This window comes from Babylonia areolata, chromosome 3, assembly GCF_041734735.1.
Source record: "Babylonia areolata isolate BAREFJ2019XMU chromosome 3, ASM4173473v1, whole genome shotgun sequence".
Lineage (NCBI taxonomy): Eukaryota > Metazoa > Mollusca > Gastropoda > Neogastropoda > Buccinidae > Babylonia > Babylonia areolata.
The window spans coordinates 48,412,682-48,440,564 of record NC_134878.1 but is presented as its reverse complement, the minus strand read 5'-3'; the positions used below and the strand labels follow the sequence as shown (position 1 = coordinate 48,440,564).

Below are 27,883 nucleotides of genomic sequence, written 5' to 3'. Positions count from 1 at the left end.
TAGAAATGATAATAATCCAAATAATAATAATAATATCATTTATTTTCAGTCTAATCTTAGATTAACAGACTATAAATAAATAAACGAAATGTGTAAAAGGAGTCTACTGAAATCTATTTTCGATAGTCAGAACAAGAAGTTATGAAGCCTTTTTTTTTAACGCACATTAATGGCTCATGATCATCATCAGCAACAACAACAACAACAAAAAGCAGGTGAGTGGGGGTATGGTTAAGTTCCTCCCATATTCAAGATGTGTTAACAACGCTCATGTGTCAAATACGGCGCAAACTTCAGAAAAGACACCCACAACGGCCTTGTAGTGACGCCGGCGGAAGACAACGATAAAAACAACACCTCTTTAATAGATTACAAAAAAAAAAAACAACGACAACAAACAAACAAACAAACACCGGTATCCTTTCCGAAAGTTGCACAAATGAAGTTGGGCTTACAACCTTTCCAACACACATTTATAAAAAATTTTGGGTTGGTCAAGTTTCACAACCACTTTATTGAAGGGAAATAACCACGGTCCATATGTATACATACTGAATTCTCTCCCTTTATATGAGGCATACGAAGTAAAAATGGTGTGTGCAAAGCTGTTTGTATTCCAGATAAAAACAAAGATAATTTACAATAAACAAACATATACATACAAATATTTATATTTAAAAGGAAATATAAAGAAACGGAAGTTAGGATGGGAAGGCCAGAAAGAGGGAAAAGAAGGGAGAAAGGAAGGAAGGAAGGAAGGAAGGTAAGTAGGATTGTCACTGCCTGATGAAGAAACGGAAAAAAAGACGGAGTATATTCACATATTTTTTTTAAATTCAAATTCAAAGAGAGAGAAGAAGACACACACACACACCCGCGCGCGCGCGCTACAATACAATACACGACACGACATCAGTCACCCAAGCACACACACACACACACTGACACACACACACACACACACGCACACACTACAATACACGACACGACATCAGTTACCCCAGCACTCGAGCGCACACACACACACACACACACTACACTACAATACAATACGCGACACTATATCACCCGGACACACACAAACACACACACACACACACTACAATACGCGACACTATATCACCCGGACACACACACACACACACACTACACTACAATACAATACGCGACACTATATCACCCGGACACACACAAACACACACACACACACACTACAATACGCGACACTATATCACCCGGACACACACACACACACACACACACACACTACAATACGCGACACTATATCACCCGGACACACACACACACACACACTACACTACAATACAATACGCGACACTATATCACCCGGACACACACAAACACACACACACACACACTACAATACGCGACACTATATCACCCGGACACACACACACACACACACACACTTCGTCTAATATCACTTACTGTGAAAAGACGTTAAACTAAAGAACGAACGAACCGTGAACACACACTACAATACAATACACGACATCACCCGGACACACACACACACACACGCCCCTTCCCCAGCGGGGCTGCCCGGGGGGCTTGTCAGTTATGACTTGAACCGAACCCTATGTATCACTCCGCGGCTAGCAGCTGGCGAAGGCCTTGTTGTCGTGGCCCATGTAGCCCAGACAGTCCATCAGCTTCGTCCCGTGGACGATATGCGCCATGGAGATCTCGCCGTTGTCCGGGCCGCCCCCCGCCGTCTGGCCGTTGCTGTGGGGGTGGTCCCCCTGGGTGGTGGAGTCCCGCTTCTTGTAGGCCAGGGTAGACACGCAGCCGTTGGAAGGACGGTTCTTCGAGGAGGCGGAGAGGGTGGTGAGGTCGCCTGGCTTGCCCTTTGTCACGGGGCCTGTGTGCGTGCGGGGAGACAGAGAGAGAGAGAGAGAAGGGGAGATCATCATCATCATCATCGCTATGATTCGTGGTACTTGATTGTGATCATTGTGTGCGTGGCTGCAATGCTGCGACCAAAGTAATACGCGCGTGCGCACTCATACAGACACGCGCGCGCGCACAAACGCACACACAATGACAATGACAATGACAAATGTTTTATTGAGGGTAAAATGGATAAGCTGGAAGCTTCTTTACACCATGCCCTCACACACGCATACACACACATTGTAATAAATGAAATAAGTATGAATAATAGATGACATAGAACAAACCAAAAACCAAATAGATAATAATAGTTACATAAATGGATGTATCAAAGACTACAATTACGGAAACATGAAAATCATACAAAACATTACCACATGAAAATCTTCAAACACACACGTGTGTGCACACACAGGCATCATGCACATAATCTCGAACACACAAGTACACAGAGATACACACGCATACTTACACTCGCCGATTTTCCTTGCTTACACACTGTTGGAGAACAATTAATCAAAGTACGTTGGCTTACTAAGAGCTCATCATATGCTTTGATTTTGCTGGTACTAATTACATTTGTTGCATCAGATATTTTTGATACGATTTTTTGAAAGATGCTACAGTAGATCTATTTCTAAGATACTCGGGGATTTCATTCCACAGTTTACCACCAGAATAAGTGAGAGAAGACATGAAAAGGTTAGTTCTGGGACGAGGGGTAAAAATGGTACTCTTGTTACGAATGATTCTTTCCGGGAATTTCCTATAAAGATAGGGCGGTGCAAAGTTCTTCATAATTTTGAACATAAAAACACCCTTGTTAAAGCGACATTTAAGATGAACACACACTACGCGAGCGAGTGAAAGCACGCGCACACACAAACACAGACACATGCATTCAAACACAATCACACACGCACACGTGCATACACATAGGCACACGCGCACGCACGCACACACACACACACCACCACCACCACCACCACCACCACCAACAACAACAATACACGACACGACATCACCCGAACACACATACACACACCCTTCCCCCTACCCTCACCCCATGCCCCCAAACAATCCCAACCCCCAACCCATCCCCCAACTGACCAATCCAGGAGAGCAGCACAGGGATGAGAAAGACGGCGTGCAGCACCCCGAACCCGATGACCAGCGTCATGATCTTGAAGAACGACTGGAAGATGTAGGAGTCGGAGAACACCAGGATGACGATGCCGATCAGCGAGGACAGCCCGCTGTTCAGGATGGGGCCCGACGCGTGCACGAGGGCGTAGCGCGCGCGCTCCTCGCGCGATGGGGCCCCGGACAGCATGTAGGCGGAGCACACGTGGGCGGAGAAGTCCACGGAGAAGCCAACGCTCATGATGAGGTGGATCATGGTGACGGAGCTGAGCGTCAGCCCCCACAGCCCCATGAAGCCGAAGATGCCCACGATGATCATGAGGATGTTGAGGAAGACGAGGAGGACGATGACGGGGTGGACGAGGAAGAGGAAGGTGACGAAGAACATGACGGCCAGAGTGATGCCCACCGTCTGCAGCGTGCTTCGCATGATGGTCACGTACTGCTCAAAGTACACGAAAGCTGGCTGGTAGGCGAAGGTGGGGAGAGGGGCGGAGTCGGCCAGCTCTCTCATGCGGATCATGAGCTCGGCCTGGCGCGTGGAGTCCACCACGTTCTTGGAGAACACATGGCAGCGCGAGGCCAGCACGCTGGAGTTGTCGGCGTCGAATACCACGTCGTTCATGTAGCGCGGGTGGTCGGGCAGGAAGCGGTCCCGCAGCGAGATGACGAAGTTGCGCGGGCTGGAGATGTCCATGTCGGGGCTGAAGAGGTACTCTGTGAACCAGCAGTACGTGCCCACCGGGGAGATGTCCGGGTCCTGGCGGGCCCTCTGGATCAGCCCCAGCATTTCCGTCACCGTGCCCTGGTCCGTGTAGTTCACCGGCTCCGTGATGGCGAAGGCCACCGGGAAGGCCACCCCAAAGTTCTCTTCGTCCCACGTGTTGAACCTGAGGATATCATCATCATCATCATCATTATTATTATTATTATTATTATCATTATTATTATTTGTTGTTGTTATCATCATCATTATTGTTATTATCATCATCATCATTATGATTGTTGTTGTAGATACTTACATATCGCCTGCCTTCGGTCAGAGACAAAACACGAAGCTCTTTACAAACACAGTCATTTCCACAACAGACTGCCTGCCTTGGGTAAAGCCCACTGACAGCGGCCTTTAGTCACTCATCATTCCTGTATCATTCAGCAAGGCTTCAGGCACACGCACACATACACAAGTAGGTCTGTAATATATAATTTTGACAAGTAAATTCTCTACAGTCACCAGTGTGTGTGTGATGGGACATAAAACAAACTCCCCCTTCTGATGACACACAGTTGGATAAGGTTGAAAACATCGTGACAATGGCTGAGATCTCCAACCATCACAAGGCACAGCCATGAAGACACGGTACCGATGTTCCTGGTGGTCAAACAGCCAAGGCAAAAAGTCGCAGCCATTACAGCCATCGCAGCCATTTGGGTGCCACACTGAAGAACTGTTCACCAGATTCCTCCAGGTCTGTCGGTTGTGTGTCAGTGCCTGAGTTTCTGCAAATGGTTTCCCCGTCCATTCTGAAATGCTGTCAGTCCGTTGTTTTTTTTTTGTTTTTTTGTTTTTTGTTTTGTTTTATTTTGTTTTTCACTTCTGTCATCCTCAACGAATCATTGGAGGATTGTTTCAGCAAGGCCACTGGATCTTGTTACGTGGCCATACCAGGGTAGCTTTCTTTTCGGTAACTGATGTCAGCAGATCACGAGGTTCCAATGTCCTGCTTGATTGTTTGGCACTCGACGGGCGCAATAGCCGAGTGGTTAAAGCGTTCGACTGTCAATCTGAGGGTCCCGGGTTCGAACCACGGTGACGGCGCCTGGTGGGTAAAGGGTGGAGATTTTTCCGATCTCCCAGGTCAACATATGTGCAGACCTGCCAGTGCCTGAACCCCCTTCGTGTGTATATGCAAGCAGAAGATCAAATACGCACGTTAAAGATCCTGTAATCCATGTCAGCATTCGGTGGGTTATGGAAACAAGAACATACCCAGCATGCACACCCCCGAAAACGGAGTATGGCTGCCTACATGGCGGGGTAAAAACGGTCATACATGTAAAAGCCCACTCGTGTGCATACGAGTGAACGCAGAAGAAGAAGAAGTTCGGCACTCTGGTTCACTGGTAAACATGCGATAAAAAATGAGTCATGACAACAGCCCTCTTCTCTCCACCCCCCGTGTCCTCACCCACCTGTGGTAGTAGGAGGACTGCAGGACGAGGTCCTTGAGGCAAAGGCCCTGCTCCAGGTGCTCCATGATGCCCCACACGGACACGGCCAGGTAGCCCGCGAACACCGCCACCACTAACACCTTCACCGGCGTCCACAGCACCAGGCGGGGCAGCAAGACACGTGGGCCTGTCACCATGCATGCACACACTTAATTAATGTGTCTGCGTCCCGCGCTTGTGCGGCAGTACGTGCACACACGCACACATACACACATATACACGAACGCCGATGCGCGCGCGCAACACACACACACACAGAGTCAAGAGAACAATATGGAAATTAATGCAGAAATACCGAAAAAAAAGTCTCCATTTCGATGTAACTTACTGCTACTTTCATACATTGTGTTTGTTGTTGATGTTGTGTTGTATCTAAATTTAAGCAATAAGAAGAAATGAAATCAATTCAAGAAAGAGGAAATAGAGAGGAAATGGCGAACCGGAGGTGGGAGGAAGAGAGATGTTGGTGGTGGATCCTGTGAACGAACAGGAAATGACGTAAGAACAGGAAGCAAGAGCAAGTCACCCATCACTGCGTCCTTGAAAAAGGAACTGGTCACACACACACACACACACACACACCGAGAAACCAGAAAAGAAACCGAAATAAGAAACCGATTTTCCATCCCTGTAATGATAATAATAATAATAATATCAAAAGAATATCACCTTTCTCGAAGGGACTCTCGTCGTCATAGGCGTTCTGAGGGGTGGCCCCGCCGCACATGCAGATGAGGCAGCACCTCTCCCCGTGGTCGCTCATCTCCTTGCGGGGTCGGATCTTCTTGCAGGTCAAGGTGTGTCGACCCCCGTAGACGCGCCGCCCGTGCAGCGCCAGGCACCCTCCGAAGAACGTGGCGTTACATATGTAGCAGAACAGCACCGCCACCCCTGCCACACACACACACACACACACACACATGCGCGCGCACAGACACACGCATACATACATGCATGCAAACACACACATGCGCACGCGCGCGCACACACACACCAACACACACATGCGTGCGCTCACGCACACACATACACACACATACACACACAAACAACACAATTCAATATATATATATTTTTTCTTATCAAACCTGTGACCCCTATTGGGGCCATGGAGGATTTAAAAAAAACAACATAATCACACACACACACACACACACACACACACACACGCAAGCACCCCCTCCCCGCCCCCCCCTGCACCCTGACACACACACACACACACACATACACACTACACGCACACACAAACGCATACTTCTTCCCCTCACACCCCCCCTCCAACCATCCCCCACCCTCCACCACCACTCACCCGAGTAAATGCAGAAGTTGCGGACGCTGAGGAAGACGGAAGTGGAGCCGATGGCGAAGGCGAGGAAGTCGGTGATGGAGGTGATGGTGATGCCGATGCCAGCCGCCCTGAAGGTGGCCCCGATCCTCTCGGGTACCGACAGGTCACGCTGACCCTGAGTGCTGCTCCACCCGGACATCAGCAGGAACATGTCGTCCACCCCGATACCTGTACACGTTATTAGCTAGTCATCAACGTGATGGAATCGTTATCGTTGTCGTTGGTGTTGTTGTTGTTGCTGATGATGATGCTAGGAGTGAGACTGGTTTTGTGGGTTTTCTCAAGATCATCGTCGTTGGTCGTCGTTGTTGATGTTGACGTTGTTGTTTGTAAAAGTAAGACTGGTTTGTGGGCTTTCTCAAGGTCGTCGTCGTCGTTGTTGTTGTTGTTGTTGGTGGTGTCAATAGAAAAGGAGTGTGTATGTGAATGTGCGTGCGTGCGCGTGTGTGTATGTGCGTGCGTGCGTGCGTGTGTGTGTGTGTGTGCGTGCGTCCGTGCGTGCGCGCGCGCGCGCGCGTGTATGTGTGTTTACGATCAAGACCCTTATAACAACAACAACAACGGAACCAAACTCCTCTACCAAGGACCAGGAAAGGTATGACGCCGTCGACAACGACAACGCCGATCACGACCCTTTTAACAACAACAACAACAACAAAAACTACCCCCCCTCCCCTACCTAGGACCAGCAAAGGTACGACACCGATGACTACAACGACTCTTCTAACAACAACACCAACAACCACCCCTCTCCCCCCCCCCCCCTTGGACCTAGGACCTGGAAAGAAATGACGCCGACGATGACGACAACAACGACGATGACGACCTTTCTAACAACAACAACAACGACGACAACGACGATCACGACCCTTCTGACAACATCAATAACAACGACGATCACGACCCTTCTAACAACAACAAGAACGACGATCACGACCCTTCTAACAACAACGAAAAAACAAACCAACCACCACCAAAACACACCTACCTACGGCCAGGAAAGAGAACGATGCCGACTACAACAACAACAACGACAACGACGATCACGACCCTTACAACAACACCAACAAAAAGGAAAAACAAACACCACCAAACCACCATACCTAGGACCAGGAAAAAAAATGACGACAACGACGAACATGACCCTTCTAACAACAACAACAACGACGACAACGATGACGACGACAATGACTAACAGGACCCTTCTAACAACAACAACGACGACGACAACGATGACGATGAAAACGACGAACATGACCCTTCTAACAACAACAACAACGACGACAACGATGACGATGAAAACGACGAACATGACCCTTCTAACAACAACGACGACGACGACGACAACGACGAACATGACCCTTCTAACAACAACAACAACGACGACGACAACGATAACGACGACAATGACTAACACGACCCTTCTAACAACAACAACAACGACGACAACGATGATGACGACAACGACGAACATGACCCTTCTAACAACAACAACGACGACGACAACGATGACGACGACAATGACGATCACGACCCATCTAACAACAACAACAACGACGACAACGATGACGACGACAATGACGATCACGACCCTTCTGACAACAAGTACGAAAAACAAGCACAGTAACACCACCAAAGCACCCGTACCGAGGACCAGGAAGGGAACGACGCCCACGATGTTGACGAACTGGACGCCCACGAATGCGAAGAGGCCGAAGCAGGCCATAATGCCCATGGTGGCCGCCAGCACTCCGGCGTTGGCCAGCAGTGCCCGCGTGGACACACAGTCCCCCCCAGAGCTGACCATGCTGGCGTAGGTGATCATCAGCGTGAAGGTGAAGGAGAAGTAGGTGATGTCGCCTGGTAATGAAGATGATGACAATTTTGCACCATATCGGACGTTACGTGGGTACTTCGTTGTTAACAGTTAGTAATAGCAATTAGTAATATTGCTGAGCTCTCTCTGTCTCTCTCTGTGACTCTTTCTCTCCCTCTCTCCAGATCCCTTTTTCTCTCCCTCTCCCCCTTTGAGCTCTACTACCACTACTACTACTACCACTACTGCTACTACTACTAATGATGATAACAGCACCAATGACAATAACGACAACAAAGAGAAGACAGGTGAGGATGATGAGGAAGATAATGATTATTAGGGTGATGATGATGATGATGATGATGATGATGATGATGATGATGATGATGATGATGTTGTTGTTGTTGATGATGATGATGATGATGATGGTGATGATAATAATGATGATGGTGATGATGGTGGTGATGGCGACGACGACGATGATGATGATGATGGTGGTGGTGATGGTGATGATGGTGGTGATGGCGACGATGGCGATGATGATGATGATGGTGGTGGTGATGGTGATGACGGTGATAATGATTATGATGATAATGATGATGATGGTGATGATGATGATGATGATGCAGACTCACCCCTACACCTCTAGGACACAGAGCATTAAAGAGGTTATGCATACACATTTATACATGCATTCAAGTATCATTCATCAACAAACGTATGTATATACAAACACACACACACACGCACATGCATGCATGCACACACACACACACACACACACACAAACACACACACGCACGCACGGGCAGAGAGAGAGAGAGAGAGAGAGAGGGAGAGGGGGGGGGGGAGGGAAACAGACCAAGAAAACAAAAAAATGGTCAACGATAACCGCCAGTAGAAATTTCCTGATCCAGAAAGCACCTTTTTTCAGGACCTACCCCACTTTTTACAGCTTTCAACAAACGTACCCACACAGACAACCACAGACACAGACAGACAGATACACAGACACACACACACACTATATGAGGATTCCCCTCTGACAGGAAGAACAGAACGACGCGGTGTTTTCTAAATACAGCCTACCAATAACTATAAATACATGAAACAGAAAGATAAAAACGAACACATATAACATTGGAAAACCCAAACACATCACCGGCAACGAAGCAGAAACAACTACTTGATTGCTATAATCTGAAAACAACAGATACGCAGAAAATGTAGGATAAATGCGAACAAACAGAGCGGAAACGAAAAACATAATATTGTGACAGAAGTTATATATATCTTCATTATCTGCAAAGAGACGAAGGGGGGTGGAGGGAGGGAAGAAGGTATGGAGGTGGGGGTGGGAAGACAGTTTGTTTCCATGATGAAAGAGCAGACAGGGAGATAACACACATGGGTGCACCACATGCTGAGAATACTATACATCACAGAATACTATACATCACAGAATACTATACATCACCTACATGTGGAACGCATACAGACAAGAGGACGGAAAAAGAACAAGCTACATTTGTTTAAAACCCAGCCGACCGTGAAGAACGTAATAAACACACACACACACACACACGCACGCACGCACGCATGCACGCACGCACACACACACACACACACACACACACAAACACACGCACTTGCACATACTCACGCACCCCCACACATAAACGCGCGCGCGCGCGCACGCACACACACACACACACACTGACTCTTGCACGTATTCCCCCACCCTCCACCCCCACTTAAACTTAAACACACACACACACACACGCGCACACACACACACACACTGCACAATCTCATAAGCATAACAACAAATCCACACAATCCCGTACCACTCATGCAATATAACATGTCGGGCCTTGAAGTTCGAGGTGTTCGGTAAGACAACTGAACTCATTGTGACAAATAAACCATATTGCTCTGGAGGATCTAATCCATTCATTCCGCTACGTTTATCACCCAGACAAAAGAAACAACAGAAATTGAAATAGAAAATAGAAATCAAACCGGGCGTGGCGGGGAGCAGAAAACAAAGCAAGCAATAGAAACGAGAGCACCTCTGGCACATTCTCTATACAAGGCATGTACCTTTTATCAATATCCAAACAAGCCCCCAGCCTCTCCAAAGAAGAGAGAAAAAAGCAGAGGGAAATTATTCCAGGAAACAGAAATACTGCAGTTTCAGTTTCGGTTTCTCAAAGAGGCATCACCAGCAGCATGACCCAACGCATTTTCACAGGCATATGAACACTTAATCAGTGTATGAATGCAAATTTGTATGCCTGTCAGGGTAGATTTCTTGTGCAGATTTTTGCCAGAATACATTTTTGTTGCCGTGGATTCTTTTCAGTGGGTGCTGCACTCGGGACCTCAGTTTATCGCCTCATCCGAATGACTAGACGTTCAGTTTGATTTCTTAGGAGAAAGGACGAGACCGAGATTCGAAACCAGACCCATACGTACACTCTACTGGTCGATAAGCGTCTTAACCATTCTGCCGTCTACCTTCCTAAAATAGTATACAACAAACAGGACTCTGTATGCTCTAAGAACTACATGTCTCACGAGGGGCAGAAAAACAACAACACATGGGACCATAAAATTAGAAAACAAAACAAAACAAAAAACAACAACAACAAACAACTGAGGAAATACACAAACAGGAAACTAAAAACAAAGCAACATGCTATAAACAAGTCGCTAAAAGAATGTTATCAAAAAAGACCCTGAGATATTATATAAAAAAAAGAGCCCTGGGGAAAAAAAACAAAACAAAAAAACCACAACGCAGCCAACATTACCTTTCGTCCCCTTGTCCAGCTCAGACCCCAACGACTGGGAACTGGAGAAGGCAAACAACAAGTTCTTGAAGAACCCACCACCATCACGACCACCGTCACCACCATCATCATCGCCGTCGTCTTTGTTGCTGTCGTCATCTATCTGCTGCATGTGGTGGATGAAGGCCTTCTCCCACAGGAGGGACAGCTCCTTGAGGTGGTCCGTGTCCTGACGGAGGGTGAAGGTCACTTTGATGGCTCTGGCTTCCAGGACTACGTCCATCTCCGTCCTGAAACCACCACACACGGACAGTGTTGCTGTGTTGTGTTGTGTTGTGTTGTGTTGTGTTGTGCTGTGTGTCGTGTCGTGTCGTGCTGTGTTGTGTTGTGTTGTGCTGTGTCGTGTTGTGTTGTGTTGTGCTGTGTCGTGTTGTGTTGTGTTGTGCTGTGTCGTGTTGTGTTGTGCTGTGTGTCGTGTCGTGTCGTGCTGTAATGTATCATAATGTGTTGTGTTGTGTTGTGTTGTGCTGTGTCGTGTCGTGCTGTATTGTATTATAATGTGCTGCGTTGCGTTGCGTTGTGCTGTGCTGTGTTGTGCTGTGCTGTGCTGTGTCTGTCGTGTCATGTCGTGGTGTACTGTATTATAATGTATTGCGTTGTGTTGTGTTGCACAGTATTAGATTGCATTGTTTAGTGATGCGTCGTATTGCATTGTATTGTATTGTATTCTATTGCGTCGGATTGTATTGTGTTGCGTCGAATGTATCGCATTGTACTGTATTGTGTTGCGTCGGATTGTATTGTGTTGCGTCGAATGTATCGCATTGTACTGTATTGTGTTGCGTCGGATTGTATCGCATTGTATTGCATTGTGATGCGTCGTATTGCATTGCATTGCATTGTATTGTATTGTATTGTATTGTCATAGCAGATTTCTCTGTGTGAAATTCAGGCTGCTCTCCACATAGAGAGCACGTCGACACAGTGCAACGCCTCACGTTTGAACAGTTCTGTTTACAAATGTATTTGTTTTTACAATCAAAGTGGATTTTTCTTCGACATTTTGTCAGGAACAACCTCTTTCACGTGCGCTAAGCACATGCTGCACATGGGACCTCGGGTTATCCGTCGCGTCATCCGAAAGACTACCATCGAGGCCACCACTCAAGGTCTAGTGGAGGGAGGAGTAAAAATCCTGGTCAGTGTGGGATTCGAACTCATGGACACACTCTTCCTGGTCGGGCGTATTACCACAAGGCCACCACTCAGTATTGGACATGGGGAAAACAAAAACAAACAAGAGAGGCAAGGCCTTCAAGACTCACTTGTGACTGAGAGTAAAACACACAAGCTTTTTCTGCATTGAGTATAATTTCAAAATGTAATGTTTAAGATGAGAAGGATCAGTTTAAAGCAAATTAAGTCCCCTAGCATTAATTACAGAGTAATTTCCCTTTTTTACTATCTGCACCAACACGTTTGCAAAATAAATAAAACTTCCATGCTTAGCAAAAGAAGTTCTTGTTAGAACAAAAAATGATAATAATGACTGCTCTTGTTGTTGGGTCAGAATATCAGATCAAAGTGCCAAGTTTAGAGAATACAAAAAATATAAATATTACAGTAAATGCGGTTTGCATATAATTAGGCTTCTTTTTTTTTTTCTTTTTTTTTTTGGTGCCCATCCCAGAGGTGCAATATTATTTTAAACAAGATGACTGGAAAGAACTGAATTTTTCCGATTTTTATGCCTAATTTGGTGTCAACTGACAAAGTATTTGCAGAGAAAATGTCAATGTTAAAGTTTACCACGGACACACAGACAACCGAACACCGGGTTAAAACATAGTCTCACTTTGTTTACACAAGTGAGTCAAAAACAGTCTTGACCCATAGTTCTTCCTCAGTGTCCGACCCAAGACATACCCGTCAGGCTCACACCAACAGTCTGATGTTGCAGGTTGCCTCCACTCACGAAACGTTCATAATCATTTTCAGCCGCCTAAAAATAGGCAATCAAAGCGCCTGTGGACGGAATGTGGTTGGCTACTTGGCGAAGTCATCCACATAAATACATTTACACATGCCCTCCAGATCCAACATCAGGAAGTAAATTCGGTGATCTTGCACTCGCTTAGTGCATCACACCGTGTGACTGACACCGATAATGGCAGGTCATGATACTGTTAATGAATGGCTGATCATAACACTTGTAATGACAGAACGCTACGCCGATAATGGCAGATTATGACAATGATAACGGCAGATCATGACACTGAGAATGGCAGATCGTGACACTGAGAATGGCAGACCATGACCCTAATAATGGCTGGACATGACAATGATAATGATAGATCATGACAATGATAATGGCAGATCGTGACAATGGTGATGACAAATCATGACAACGATAATGGCAGATCGTGACACTGGTGATGACAAATCATGACAACGATAATGGCAGATCGTGACACTGGTGATGACAGATTATGACAATGATAATGGCAGATCGTGACACTGGTGATGACAAATCATGACAATGATAAAGGCAGATCGTGACACTGGTGATGACAGATCATGACAACGATAAAGGCAGATCGTGACACTGGTGATGACAGATCATGACAACGATAATGGCAGATCGTGACACTGGTGATGACAGATCATGACAACGATAATGGCAGATCGTGACAATGGTGATGACAAATCATGACAACGATAATGGCAGATCGTGACACTGGTGATGACAGATCATGGCAATGATCATGACAGATCATGATACTAATAACTGCAGGACATGTCGATGATAATGGCAGATCACGACACCGATATGGCAGAGCCTGACACTGATAATGGCAGATAATGACACTGATAATGGCAGATCACGACACCGATATGGCAGATAATGACACTGATAATGGCAGATAATGACACTGATAATGGCAGATCATGACACTGATAATGGCAGATCATGACACTGACAGTGGCAAAACACTGCACACATAATGACAGAAAAAACTTTTTTGGGCGTTTGTTTCATCACAATATATCTAGATATACTTTATTTCCTATTTCTGTTTTTAATCTTCTTTTCTTTAAATTGCGTGTTGCTTTGTTGTTGCTGTTGTTGTTTTTTTAATATAATGAAGTCGTGGACCGTTGTGACATAAATATAATTACTTTTTCTGTCTGTCTGTACCAGATTTAGATTTGGTATTTCTGAATTAAACGCACATACATATTGTTATAAAACCATTTGTCATTCTGACTTAATGTGTCGTTTGTGCTGGGAATTCAGAGAGGATGAAGTCCACTTTGTTTTGAAATATCCTGTCCTGATCTACGAATCCAATTCATACCTGAAAAATATGCATATCTGTGCATATTTCGACTATGTTCATTGATGTTATCGAATGATGAAAACACTATACACCTTAGTTTTGCATTGTTTCTTCATAAAGCATTTCAATTAAGAGAGACACTTATATACTAGTTTTAGTGGAAGCTGGTTTTGGTGTAGAAGGTGTTTCCATTTACAATCACAATGACACATAACAATATTTTGTGTTACCCCCTGTTCATATGGAGCTATGGCCTCAGCTGAACACACCATCTCTCTCTCTCTCTCTCTCTCTCTCCCCTCCCTCCATCACCACCACCTCCCTCTCTCTTCCACCTCCCCAACGTTCTTGGGATAACTGCACGCACGCGTGTCCCATAAGTCAAACCTTGGCCCCTATTTTCCCAACAACGTCGGACAGACCCTTGCGGACAAGCGGACGCGGAAATGTCATCTAAATTTCTTATCCGTGTTGAGCTCCTGTGTTGAAGAGACGGGCGCGACAGCCCAGAGCGGTTGCAGCACTTAGGTTTTCAATCCTAAGGTTTTAGGTTCGAATCCCGGCTGCAGTATGATGGGTAAGGGTAAATAGTTTTTCCGTGATCTCCCAGGTCAAAATATATGTGCAAACTTGCTAGTCAGTGCCTGTATTCCCCTGATCCCCCACCCACCTTTCATCCCCTTCGTGTGTGCACACGCAGAACATCAAGTACACACGTTAAAGATACCGTAATTCATATCAGTGTTTGGTGGGTTATGGACGCACGACAATACCCAGCATACTCCCCCCCCCCCCCCCGGAAAGCGGACTATGGCTGCCTGGCAGGGTGAATAAAAAGGCTAACAGTATATAAAAATAGACGTCAGTGGGAGCTGCGGCCCACGAAAGAATGAAACGAAAGAAGGAGAAAAGAAAATTGTCCCGAATTTAAGATAAAGGATTATGGACGTGAGGCTGAAGGGCTCACAGAGGTCTCTTCGTGAGACGGACGATCCATGGATGTCTTTAAAAAAAATTAATTATCTTTTTATATATGTTTTTATAGCACCTGTCGTCCGTCAGAGACAATGCGTTTTACAAACGCAGAGTGATTTGCAACAACAGGCTGTCTACCTCGGGCAGAACAGACCGAGAAGCTGCCTTCAAGCGCTCATCATAAGTTTCTTCTGTGTTATTCCGCCAGGCTTCTGTCACGCACACACACACACACACACACACACACACACTGACACACACACACACACACCACATAATTCTCTGTCCACCAGCATCTCATTTTAAGGTCACATTTAAGGATTAATTTAGCGACATGAAAACCATGAATTTGCACGTGGTGACGTTTCCTGAAGGAAATAGTTAAAACACGACAGAGACTAATAAATTGACAGTGAGGGACAGACTGACAGAGAGAAAGAGAGAGAGAGAGAGGTCAAAGTCAAAAGACGTTTTAAGAGAGAGAGAGACAGACAGACAGACAGAGACAGAGGAGAGAGAGAGAGAGAGAGAGAGAGAGAGAGAGAGAGAGAGAGAGAGTGAGAGGTCAAAGTCAAAAGACGTTTTAAGAGAGAGACAGACAGACAGAGACAGAGAAGAGAGAGAGAAGAGAGAGAGAGAGAGAGAGAGAGAGAGAGAGAGAGAGAGAGAGAGAGAGAATGACTTTGGCAGAGGGTAACAAAGGAAACATACAATATTCATTTCATCCGAATCTCGAAAGGAAGAAACTTACAGAAAGTTTGGGTTGTTTTTTTTAAAGAAAAGGCAAAACAACAACAACAAAAACTAAGCAAAAAAACACATCAAGCCTGGACAGAGAGGGAGAGAGAGACAGACAGAACAGACGAACACCCCCCCCCCCCCTCAACAACCCCCCCCCACACACACACACACATACACACACACACTCACCTGTTGACGTTGCCGAGCCACATGGACAGGTCCAGGGTGCCCCAGGGGGAGTCCCAGAAGGGGAAGGTGAGGGTGCCGGCCAGGTAGGCCTGCCAGAACTCCTCCGTCAGCACCACCTGCCCCCACACCAGGCACGCCCCCTCCAGCCGCCCGCACACCTCCTCGTACGTCACTGGCCCTTCATCCCGGGTCCTGTTCCACGTCCACGTCTTCACCGTCTGGTGGGGGCAGGAGGAGGGGGGTGGGAAGCGGGTGGTGGGAATGGAAATCCAGAAGGAAACTGAAGTTTCAATTTCAGTTTCAGTTCCTCAAGGAACAGATCCATGCATTCGGGACATCCATAATATACGCTACACCACCAAATCTGCTAGGCGGAGGCCTGACCAGCAGCCATAACCCATCTGCGCTTAATCTGGCCTTGAGTGCCTGCGACAAGTGCATGCTGCACATGGGACATCGGTTTATCACCGTCTCATCCGAATGACTACACGCTCAGTTCGATTTTCCAGTCAAACGTGGGTGAAATGGCGAGAGCGGGATTGGAACCTAGACTTTCACGGACTCTATATTAGCAGGTAAACGTCTTAACCATTCTGCCAACTTCCTCCACACGAAACTGAAGGAACAGATACAAGTACACACTGGTCTGTTTTCAGCCCTGATTGTGAGCATTGTTTGTGAGTCCGAATTTTACTGATTTATTGATTTATTGTTTTAAGGGAAAAAAAGAGTAAGTACACAATGGTCCATGTCTTCACTTCACCATCTGGTGAGTTGAGCAATGAAAAATCTCAATCTAAATCGAAAGTTGGTGTTTATTCTTGTTGTTGTTGTTTGTATTGAAGGAACATAGACACGAACACAATGACCTGTTTTCTTTCATCCAAACCTGATTGTGATCATTTTATGTGAGCCCGAATTTTTTTCAAATCGAGGGAAATGGGAATAAGTACACAAAACCTGTTTTCATCTTACCCTGAATGTGATTTTTGCATGTGTGGTTTACATGAGAGAGAGAGAGAGAGAGAGTTTAGTGTATGTGTGTGTGTGTGTGTGTGTGTGTGTGTGAGTGTGCGCACGCGTACGTGGCACACGGGGCAGACAGAACGGAAGAGGACAGGGCAGACAGAAAGGAAGAGGACAGGACAGACAGACAGGAAGAGGATAGGGCAGACAGGAAAGAAGAAGACAGGACAGACAGGAAGAGGACAGGACAGAAAGGAAGAGGACAGGACAGAAAGGAAGAGGACAGATAGGAAGGAAGAAGACAGGTCAGGACAGGAAGGAAGAGGACAGGACAGGACAGGACAGACAGGAAGAGGACAGGACAGAAAGGAAGAGGACAGGACAGACAGAAAGGAAGAGGACAGGGCAGGACAGGAAGGAAGAGGACACAGACAGAAAGGAAGAGGACACAGACAGAAAGGAAGAGGGCAGGGCAGACAGGAAGGAAGAGGACACAGACAGGAAGGAAGAGGACACAGACAAAAAGGAAGAGGACAGGGCAGACAGGAAGGAAGAGGACACAGACAGAAAGGAAGAGGACACAGACAGAAAGGAAGAGGACAGGGCAGACAGGAAGGAAGAGGACACAGACAGAAAGGAAGAGGACACAGACAGAAAGGAAGAGGGCAGGGCAGACAGGAAGGAAGAGGACAGTGCAGGACAGGAAGAAAGAGGACAGGGCAGGGCAGGAAGGAAGAGGACAGGGCAGGACAGGAAGGAAGAGGACAGGGTAGGACAGAAAGGAAGAGGACACAGACAGAAAGGAAGAGGACAGGGCAGACAAGAAGGAAGAGGACAGGGCAGGGCAGACAGGAAGGAAGAGGACAGTGCAGGACAGGAAGAAAGAGGACAGGGCAGGGCAGGAAGGAAGAGGACAGGGCAGACAAGAAGGAAGAGGACAGGGCAGGACAGAAAGGAAGAGGACACAGACAGGAAGGAAGAGGACAGGGCAGACAAGAAGGAAGAGGACAGGACAGGGCAGGACAGGAAGGAAGAGGACAGGGCAGACAAGAAGGAAGAGGACAGGGCAGGACAGAAAGGAAGAGGACACAGACAGGAAGGAAGAGGACAGGGCAGACAAGAAGGAAGAGGACAGGACAGGGCAGGACAGGAAGGAAGAGGACAGGGCAGACAAGAAGGAAGAGGACAGGGCAGGACAGGAAGGAAGAGGGCACAGACAGAAAGGAAGAGGACAGGGCAGACAGGAAGGAAGAGGACAGGGCAGGACAGGAAGGAAGACGACAGGGCAGGGCAGACAGGAAGGAAGAGGACAGGGCAGGCAAGAAGGAAGACGACAGGGCAGGGCAGACAGGAAGGAAGAGGACAGGGCAGGACAGGAAGGAAGAGGACGCAGACAGAAAGGAAGAGGACACAGACAGGAAGGAAGAGGACCCAGACAGAAAGGAAGAGGACCCAGACAGAAAGGAAGAGGACCCAGACAGGAAGGAAGAGGACACAGACAGAAAGGAAGAGGACAGGGCAGACAGGAAGGAAGACGACAGGGCAGGGCAGACAGGAAGGAAGAGGACAGGACAGACAGAAAGGAAGAGGACCCAGACAGAAAGGAAGAGGACCCAGACAGAAAGGAAGAGGACAGGACAGACAGAAAGGAAGAGGACAGGACAGACAGAAAGGAAGAGGACCCAGACAGAAAGGAAGAGGACAGGACAGACAGAAAGGAAGAGGACAGGACAGACAGAAAGGAAGAGGACCCAGACAGAAAGGAAGAGGACAGGACAGACAGAAAGGAAGAGGACCCAGACAGAAAGGAAGAGGACAGGACAGACAGAAAGGAAGAGGACCCAGACAGAAAGGAAGAGGACAGGACAGACAGAAAGGAAGAGGACAGGACAGACAGAAAGGAAGAGGACCCAGACAGAAAGGAAGAGGACAGGACAAACAGAAAGGAAGAGGACCCAGACAGAAAGGAAGAGGACCCAGACAGGAAGGAAGAGGACACAGACAGAAAGGAAGAGGACAGGGCAGACAGGAAGGAAGACGACAGGGCAGGGCAGACAGGAAGGAAGAGGACAGGACAGACAGGAAGGAAAAGGACAAGACAGACAGGAAGGAAGAGGACACAGACAGAAAGGAAGAGGAGAGGGCAGGAAGGAAGAGGACACAGACAGAAAGGAAGAGGACACAGACAGGAAGGAAGAGGACAGGGCAGGGCAGACAGGAAGGAAGAGGACAGGACAGACAGGAAGGAAAAGGACAAGACAGACAGGAAGGAAGAGGACAGGACAGAGACAGAATCATTTTCAATGTCACGAACCCTTAGAATCCAAAAGACACAAGCCAGTGCAGAGTGGCGGCCTAGTGGTAACGCGTCCGCGAAGGAAGTGAGAGAATCTCAACGCATGGGTTCGAATCCCACAAACGCCAGTGTTTTCTTCCCTCCACTCTAGACCTTCAGTGGTGGTCTGGACGCTAGTCATTCGGATGAGACGATAAACCAAGGTCCCGTGTATAGCATACACTTAGCGCGTGTAAAAGAACCCGAGGCAACAGAAGGATTGTCCCTTGCAGAATTCTGTCGAAAAATCCACTTTGATTGGAAAACATGTGATGGCGCTTCACTGTAGCGACGCGCTCTTCATGGGGAGAGCAGTAACCCGAATTCCACAAAGAGAAATTTGTTGTGACAAAAGAACAATACAATACAATACTTTACAATGATAGTTTACGGAAGACAATAACAATTATCACTTTGTATATACTTGCAATAGTTTTTTCCCTCCTTTTACTTTGCTCTGTCTGGTGTCTTCCTGGCTTCTTGCTGTTATCCTTTTCCTCTATCTGTCCCTGTCTATTTCTCTCTATCCATCTGACGGCCACCACAACCCCCACCCCCACCCCACTGCCAGTACACCAATATCTTACCCATACTCCCTCCTGGTTATCTTCAGCACACGACGTTTTAATGGGATTACTAGTTTGGCGATGGCTGCCAACCAAGCGTTGTCTGGTAATTGTTCAGTGTGTCCTATCTTACGGGACAACAGTCCTCACATGTTCTGCTTGAATCCACCCTCTGTGTCTCTATCTCTCCACACTTCTCTGTCTGTCTGTCTGTCTCTTGTCAGTGTGTGTGTGTGAGAGAGAGAGAGAGAGAGAGAGAGAGAGAGAGAGTCTGGGCTTTTCCCGTACACATTAACACTATCCTATGTCCTTTCTGATCTTTTCCTGGTATATCACCGAGCTGTCGTGGGAAGCAAATTGTTCTTTGTTAATGGTGGTGTTGGGTTTTTTTTCTTTGTCTCCTTGTTTCTTTCTCGCTGTTTTTTCTTTTTTTTCTTTTTTCTGTCTTTTTACCTTCTTTCTATTCTCCCCCCCCCCCCCCCCCCCCCCGCCCCCTACGAATGTACGTGTGCGGAAGCACTCAGAAAAGCAGACACATAGATATATACAGAGACAACAGAATATTCTACTCATGTATTTGAGTGTTGCATGTTAAGGACGATGACATGTAGTGAATGAACAAAGACTGTTAATTAGTAGGGAGAAGACGAAGAAGAAGAAGAAGGCGGAGGAGGAGGAGGGAGGAGGCGGAAGAGTACAAGAAAGGGAAGAAAGAGGAGGAGAAGAAGAACGGGAGGAGGAGGAGGAGGAGAAGACGAAAAATAAGAAGACAACGAGAAGGAATAAGAAGAAGAAAAAGAAGAGGAGGAGGAGGAGGGTGGGATGGAGAAGGAGGAGCAAGAAGAAGAAGACGAGAAAGAGGAAGATGAGAAGTAGTAAGCAGGAGAGGAGGGGGAGAAGGAAGATGAACAAACAAACAAAAAGAACAAGTACGAGGTAGGGAAGCAGCAGCAGCATCAGAAGAAGGAGAACAACAACAACAACAACTAAAAGAACCACCACCGCCACTACCAAAACAACAACAACAACAGCTAACCAACCAAACCAACCAACCAAACTAACAAAAGTAAACAACCACCCACCCACCACCACACCACCACCACCCTCACCTCCGAGAGGTCCCGAATCTCCCCGAGCACCTCCGGAGTCAGCAGGTTGGAGCCCGCCCTGTGCCTGAACAGCACGGAGCCGCCCAGCGGGTGGTCGTTGAGGTTCATGGGGTTGTACCACGTGCCGGTGCCGTCGGGGAACAGTCGCTTCACCTCCTCGCGGTCCGCCCGAGAGCGGCTGTCCATGGGCGTGTACAGCGCCTCGATGTCCGACTCGTTCTCGCGGAACATGAAGCCGATGGCGAGCCCCCCGCAGACGAGGACGGGAAGGATGACGAAGGGCAGTGGGTAGCGGCCCACCAGGCGCCCGTACCAGCCGAAGGCCTCGGAGATCTTGCGGGAGACGCAGTGGAAGGCGTCGCTGCAGCCCATCTGTAGGGTAGGGAGGAGGGGTATAGTTGTTGTAACTTATTATTATCAATTGTTATCATCATTACTACTGTTATCATACTTATCACTATCATCAACATCATACTTATTATTATCGTGATAATATGCACATGTATGTATCCTCAATTTTACTGTATTTGTGTTTGTGTATGATTTTCGATTTGTGTTTGTACCTTTTTATGTACCATCTCCCCAAATATTCCTTGTGACCCCGGTACATTTGGTAAGAAAGATTTATTCTATTCTATTGTTGTTGTTGTTGTCGTCATCATCATCACTATAATCAGAATTATTACCGTCATTAAAAAAATCATTATCAATATTGTTGTTTTTATTATATATTTATCATCATCATCGTTGTTGTTGCTGTTATCGTTTTTGTTGTTCTTAATATTCATCATCATCATTATTATTACGATTACCATTATTCTTAGTCATCATTACCATCATCATTATCCTCATCATCATTATCATTTTTATCGTTGATCTTGTTTTGCTTTTCTTTATACGTATGTAGCGCCTGTGTGTGTGTGTGTGTGTGTGTGTGTGTGTGTGTGTGTGTGTATGTGTGTGTGTGCGCGCGCGCGCGTGCGTGTGTGTGTGTGATCACGTATCAAAATGGAGAGAGTTTTCATTAGAAATCTTGCTCTATCTCTCTGTCTCTCCTGTCTCTCTGTGTCCGTCTGTCTCGGTCTCTGTCTCTCCAAATATACAGTTTTCTTTCTTCAGAAGAACAGTCTTTCACTCGAGTCATCTCAAAGATTTTCTAAACAAGTATTATGTTTATATATAACTAATAGATGTTCGGTGAGTACATCTTCCCCCCTCCCCCCCATATTTGGTGAGTGTAAATTCAGTATCCTTGTTCGTATACTATATTTGGTGATCGTGAGGATAGTATCCTTTTAAAATATCGATAGATAGATAGATAATTACTCAGGGTGAACATCCACCGGTGAAACTTCGGTGTATCCGTACTTAAGTTATGTCAGTTGGCAAAAGAAGACCAAAACAAGTTGTCTGTTGATGCCGGGGGAAGGAAGTCTTCACGTGGAAAGAAACTGATGCGAGAGACATGATTATTTTTCTCAAACAGGAACAGCGCATTCACGCCAGTCGAAACGTCAGGGGTGCACACACTCTTACATGAGGGATCTCACTCTTAGTTCACACAGGGCTGGGTTTACACTGGGTATTCGCGCGCGCGTGCGTGCGCATGCACACACAACTTCCCCACAAATACATACATACATATAGATATACATACATGTGTGTGTGTGTGTGTGTGTGTGTGTGTGTGTGTAAGGATGTAAGAAGCTCTAAAAGATATACTCTTGACTCATCTTTTCTATTGTAATTTTACACATTTCTTGATCATAGGCGAAAGTTCATTTTGTTTGTCAAGCCCGGTGATATTCTCCCTTTCAAACCAATTTCAGAATTAATTATTCGTGGAAAAATCGAAAAGCCTTCTGTTTCCATCCAGATTTGCAAGTTTTTGTCGGTTACAGTTTGCAAATGATGTCACCGTATTTACTAGTTCACCTGCCTGATTACAAAATCCATAAAACTATTGATAACGTCGACTTGTATCACAATAAATTTCGATCGAACTAAAGATAATTATGGAGCCAAGATGGCTTGATGTTCATCCAATAGTCCACAGCTGCAAAAATGTTGTGTAATGCTCCGTTATTCTGCGTGAAATGATACGTAACAGCCACAAAGGAATGAAAAACCAGATGATGCAAAAAAACAAAACAAAACAAAACAAAACAACAAGAAAAACAATCATCTTAATCAAGAACAGCCGTTGAGTCCAACGCGACTGGATTTGCATCGTTAGTGCGCATACAAACTTTGCTGCATTAACAAAGACACCCTACCTTCCATTTTTCAGTCGTCTGCTACGCCGGCTAGGCCTCCTCACACCCATCCCAAAATCAATGGCGCAGGAAGACAAATAGTCCACCGGGCAAGCTCCTACCCTTTTCTTTCTCACAAACATGACGTGAATCATTTTGCGAACCCAAAACACAAGAAAAAAGAACACACCTGAACCTCCCTCCAACCCTACCCCCACCCCCACCAAAAAGAAGAAAGCAAGTGAAAGATAGAAAATATTACTACTTGACCCCTAAAAGTAGCCGTGAACTCTGGCCTCTATCAAGAACGAGACAAAAACATTGCGTGAAGAGTGTGTCAGCTTTGCTTTTGATGACACACACGGTTAGGCCTGAAATAGAGCTGTGGAAATAGTCAAGACAGTCAGACGGGTTGAACAAATCATTGATATCATTGTGGAAATTTTCTGTTCGACACAGCAGAAGTATGGATTTTCGAAGTTACCACACAAATCAGAAAAGGTAAAGGTAAAAATTTGGTAACAATTCTTCCCCACCTCTCTCTCTCTCGATATATATATATATATATATATATATATATATATATATATATATATATATATATATATATATGTGTGTGTGTGTGTGTGTGTGTGTGTGTGTGTGTGTGTCTTTCTCTATATGAAATAAAATGATTCTGATTCCTGATTTCTTCATAAAAGATAATAGAATGATTCCTTCTCTGATTCAATCCATATGTCTGTCTCAGTTCTTTTTGACTCACTTGTGCAAACAAAGTAAGTCTATGTTTTAACCCGGTGTTCGGTTGTGTGTGTGTGTGTGTGTGTGTGTGTGTGTCTGTGTGTCTGTGTGTCCGTGGTAAACTTTAACATTGCCATTTTCTCTGCAAATACTTTGTCAGTTGACACCAAATTTGGCATAAAAATAGGAAAAATTCAGTTCTTTCCAGTCATCTTGTTTAAAACAATATTGCACCTCTGGGATGGGCACAAAAAAAAATAAAAACTGAAGCAAAATTATATGCAAACTGAGTTTACTGTTATATTTATATATTTTTTTATTCTCTAAACTTGGCACTTTGTTCTGATATTCTGACACAACAACATGACCAGTCATTTTTATCATTTTTTGTTCAAACAGGAACTTCTTTTCTAAGCATGGAAGTTGTATTTATTTTGCATGTCTTTGGTGCAGACAGTAAAAAAGGGAACTTAATCTGCTTTAGACTGATCTTTCTCATCTCAAACATTACATTTTGAAATTATACCCAATTCATAAAAAGCTTGTGTGTTTTACTCTCAGTGCATAGGGCTTTCACTACGTTCATTCGCCCATGTGTTTTTTTTTCGGAAAATTCTAAAATCAGTGCGACGAGTGGACATTATAGATCTATTGGCTGAGCCCTGAAGGTCATGGGCAAAAATCAATTGCGTACACATATTTATAGATATTCAAAGCGCGTGCTCATATTCTTCGCGAACGCGAACGACGCTATTTTGTTTCAAGTTGTTGACCTGCCCGTCCAATCCTATATTCAATCGACAATACACTATAACATGTGATGGAAAGTTGGAGAAGGAGTCTGTTAAATATTTATTCAGAGAAAGATTTGTGAACGCCTCATCACGTACTGGATTATGCCCCAAACTGCCATAAAAATATCCACAGAATCAGTCGGAATTCACAGTTAAAAATAATAAACCATGAGAGTTAATACCCTTGAATTGATGAAACGTAAAAATTTCCAGTCTTGACTTTTCTCAGAGTGAAGTCCTTTTCACTTCATACGACGTTTAGAAGTGCTTGTACTTGGTTCTATATGTTATCAGTTTAACAAAATACTCAATTTTCATATCAACTTTAAAACTATAAAACTAGAATGAACATAAAAGAGAAATTGAATCGACCGTGTCAACCGGGTGTAACTAAACTTGTACATCTATCTAGATCCAGAGAAAACGGCTAAATGTTGCAGTGTGATTGCGGCGATAGCCACGTCTCCTTTACCGCGGACTTAAAAAGAATTTTTAATTGCCCTTAAAGATTTTTTGAATGTCCAAGATACACCAGAATAATATGATTTAAACAGCGTTCTCACTGCGAATACCGCAATCGATTTATCGCCCTTTAAAAAAAAATGTTTAAATATTATATTTTTGAACGTCAGCTAAAGAGCCACGATAGTGTAATGGGTAAGACAGTTTCTTCTCACCCGAACACGCGGGGTTCAAATCTGCCATTAGGACCTTTTTTTTTCTTTTAACCCGAAGCTTTATAATAACAAATACAGAACACATTGAACGATTAGATTTTTTTTAAAGTGTATCACAAGTGAGTCTTGAAGGCCCTGCCTCTCTTGTTTTTGTTGTTGTTGTTGTTGTTGCTTTTTTTCCACCAACAACAGAAACTGCAGGCAAACAAAACAAACACAAAAATAACAACACCAACAACATTAAAAAGCAAACATGACTTCCTATTCACTCACAGTTCAAAGCAAACACGTTGGAGGTGATCTCTTTCCCAACAGCTGGGCAGCCAAAAGACAAGTCTCTTGAAGAACTCCACCAACACACCGAAGCACGGATGTCACTGTCACGAGGACTGGGGAACCATCTGACATACACGGCGCCCAGGTAGACTGTATTAATAAACGACAAGCTGGCCGGTAACGAGGAAGTTGTCAGTCAGTGAGATGAGGTTTGAGAGAGAGAGAGAGAGAGAGAGAGAGGGAAGGGCGGATGTGGGGAGAGGAGAGAGAGAGAGAGAGAGGGAGGGGGGTAACTGGGGGGGAGGAGAGAGAGAGAGGGTGTTGGGGGTTGGGGGGTGGGGGTCGTAGGTGGGAAGGAAACGGGACGCTGAGCTGACATGTAAGTATGCGACGCCAAGTTGTGGGTCCAAGTTCGCAACTCAGAACGACCAGCAACAGTCACTGTCGTTGACAATCCATCTCTCTGTGTCTGTCTGTCTGTCTGTCTGTCTGTCTGTCTGTCTGTCTCTCTCTCTCTCTCTTGTTGCACTTTTATATTATTATATACATTTTTGTCATTGCATTATGATTATGTGCCTTTAAATGTTTACTGTGCATTTGAGTGCATTTGAATGCCATGTGTGTACTTCTATAACCTTTCGAGTATTTTCATTTCATTACTCTTTGGCCTGAGGGCTGGATGTAAAAAAGCATGTGCATGCTTATTCCACTTCCCTACATACGTACGGCGAAAGAGACGACGTTAACAGCGTTTCACCCCAATAACTACCATCAAAATATTACCAGCGGAAGGCTCTTACACTGAAGAGGTGAATGTTGACAAAGAATACCACAATTCTGACGACGGAAGCTAAAGGTTGGGTCATTGAGACACCCACTGGACATCCGAGGGATCTGTGTAGAGGAGAAGAGAGGACTGGCCGTACTGAGTGAGTTAAAAAAAAAGTTCGTTCGTTCGTTCGTTCGTTCGTTCTGTGCTCTGGTAGTTCGTGGCTGTCAAGATGAAGAACGACGGCCTGAGTCGTGGATCACCCTTGTCATCCTGTGGGAGGTTTTATGTGGTTTGAAGCTTTGCGTGCGTGCGTGAGTGCGTGCGTGCGTGTGTGTGTGTGTGTGAGAGAGAGAGAGAGAGAGAACTCAGAACTCAGTACTTGGGCCACAATACAAAAGGAGTACTGGCGTCGGGAAGGGGTCATTTTTGTACTTCCTGCGTGCCTAGGAATTGTTGACATTGAATAGCACGCTTTAAATTAAATACCCCTGCATAGATAAGTATACAACACACACACATACCAACACACACACACACACACACACACACACACGCACGCACGCACGCACGCACACACACACACACACACACACACACACACACACACACACACACAGTGTAAGGCATTGACATGAGCAAAAATCTGTCAAAGGGCAAATACAAATAGTACAATGATAAACGTATCATAAATACGACTTCGTCTCCACGTGCAGTACACCAAACATCACAGTGAAGTGAAATATCACTACACCAAGTAGTGTGATAAAATCGTTTCAGGCATCCTGGATTAGCATTTTTTTCCTTCTGTTCATAGCATGAAAAACATATCTTGACACATTAAACAGGTGGGTATTGTTAGCTGCTTTGAGTGGCTCGGACAATGCTACCTCGACAGAAT

General features: G+C 45.6%; 1 protein-coding gene across 1 annotated transcript; it reads right to left on the bottom strand.

Annotated features, from left to right (window-relative positions):
• Positions 1-579: 579 nt before the first annotated feature.
• Positions 580-26,345, bottom strand: LOC143280600 (patched domain-containing protein 3-like). The gene is made up of 10 exons (XM_076585311.1): positions 26,211-26,345; positions 21,471-21,842; positions 16,495-16,712; positions 11,270-11,538; positions 8,285-8,497; positions 6,599-6,805; positions 5,959-6,180; positions 5,251-5,416; positions 3,025-3,947; positions 580-1,882 (listed from the first exon to the last, which is right to left on the bottom strand). Exons 2-10 carry the CDS (start codon positions 21,840-21,842, stop codon positions 1,617-1,619), a joined length of 2,856 nt encoding a protein of 951 aa, XP_076441426.1. The 5' UTR covers positions 26,211-26,345; the 3' UTR covers positions 580-1,616.
• Positions 26,346-27,883: the final 1,538 nt, after the last annotated feature.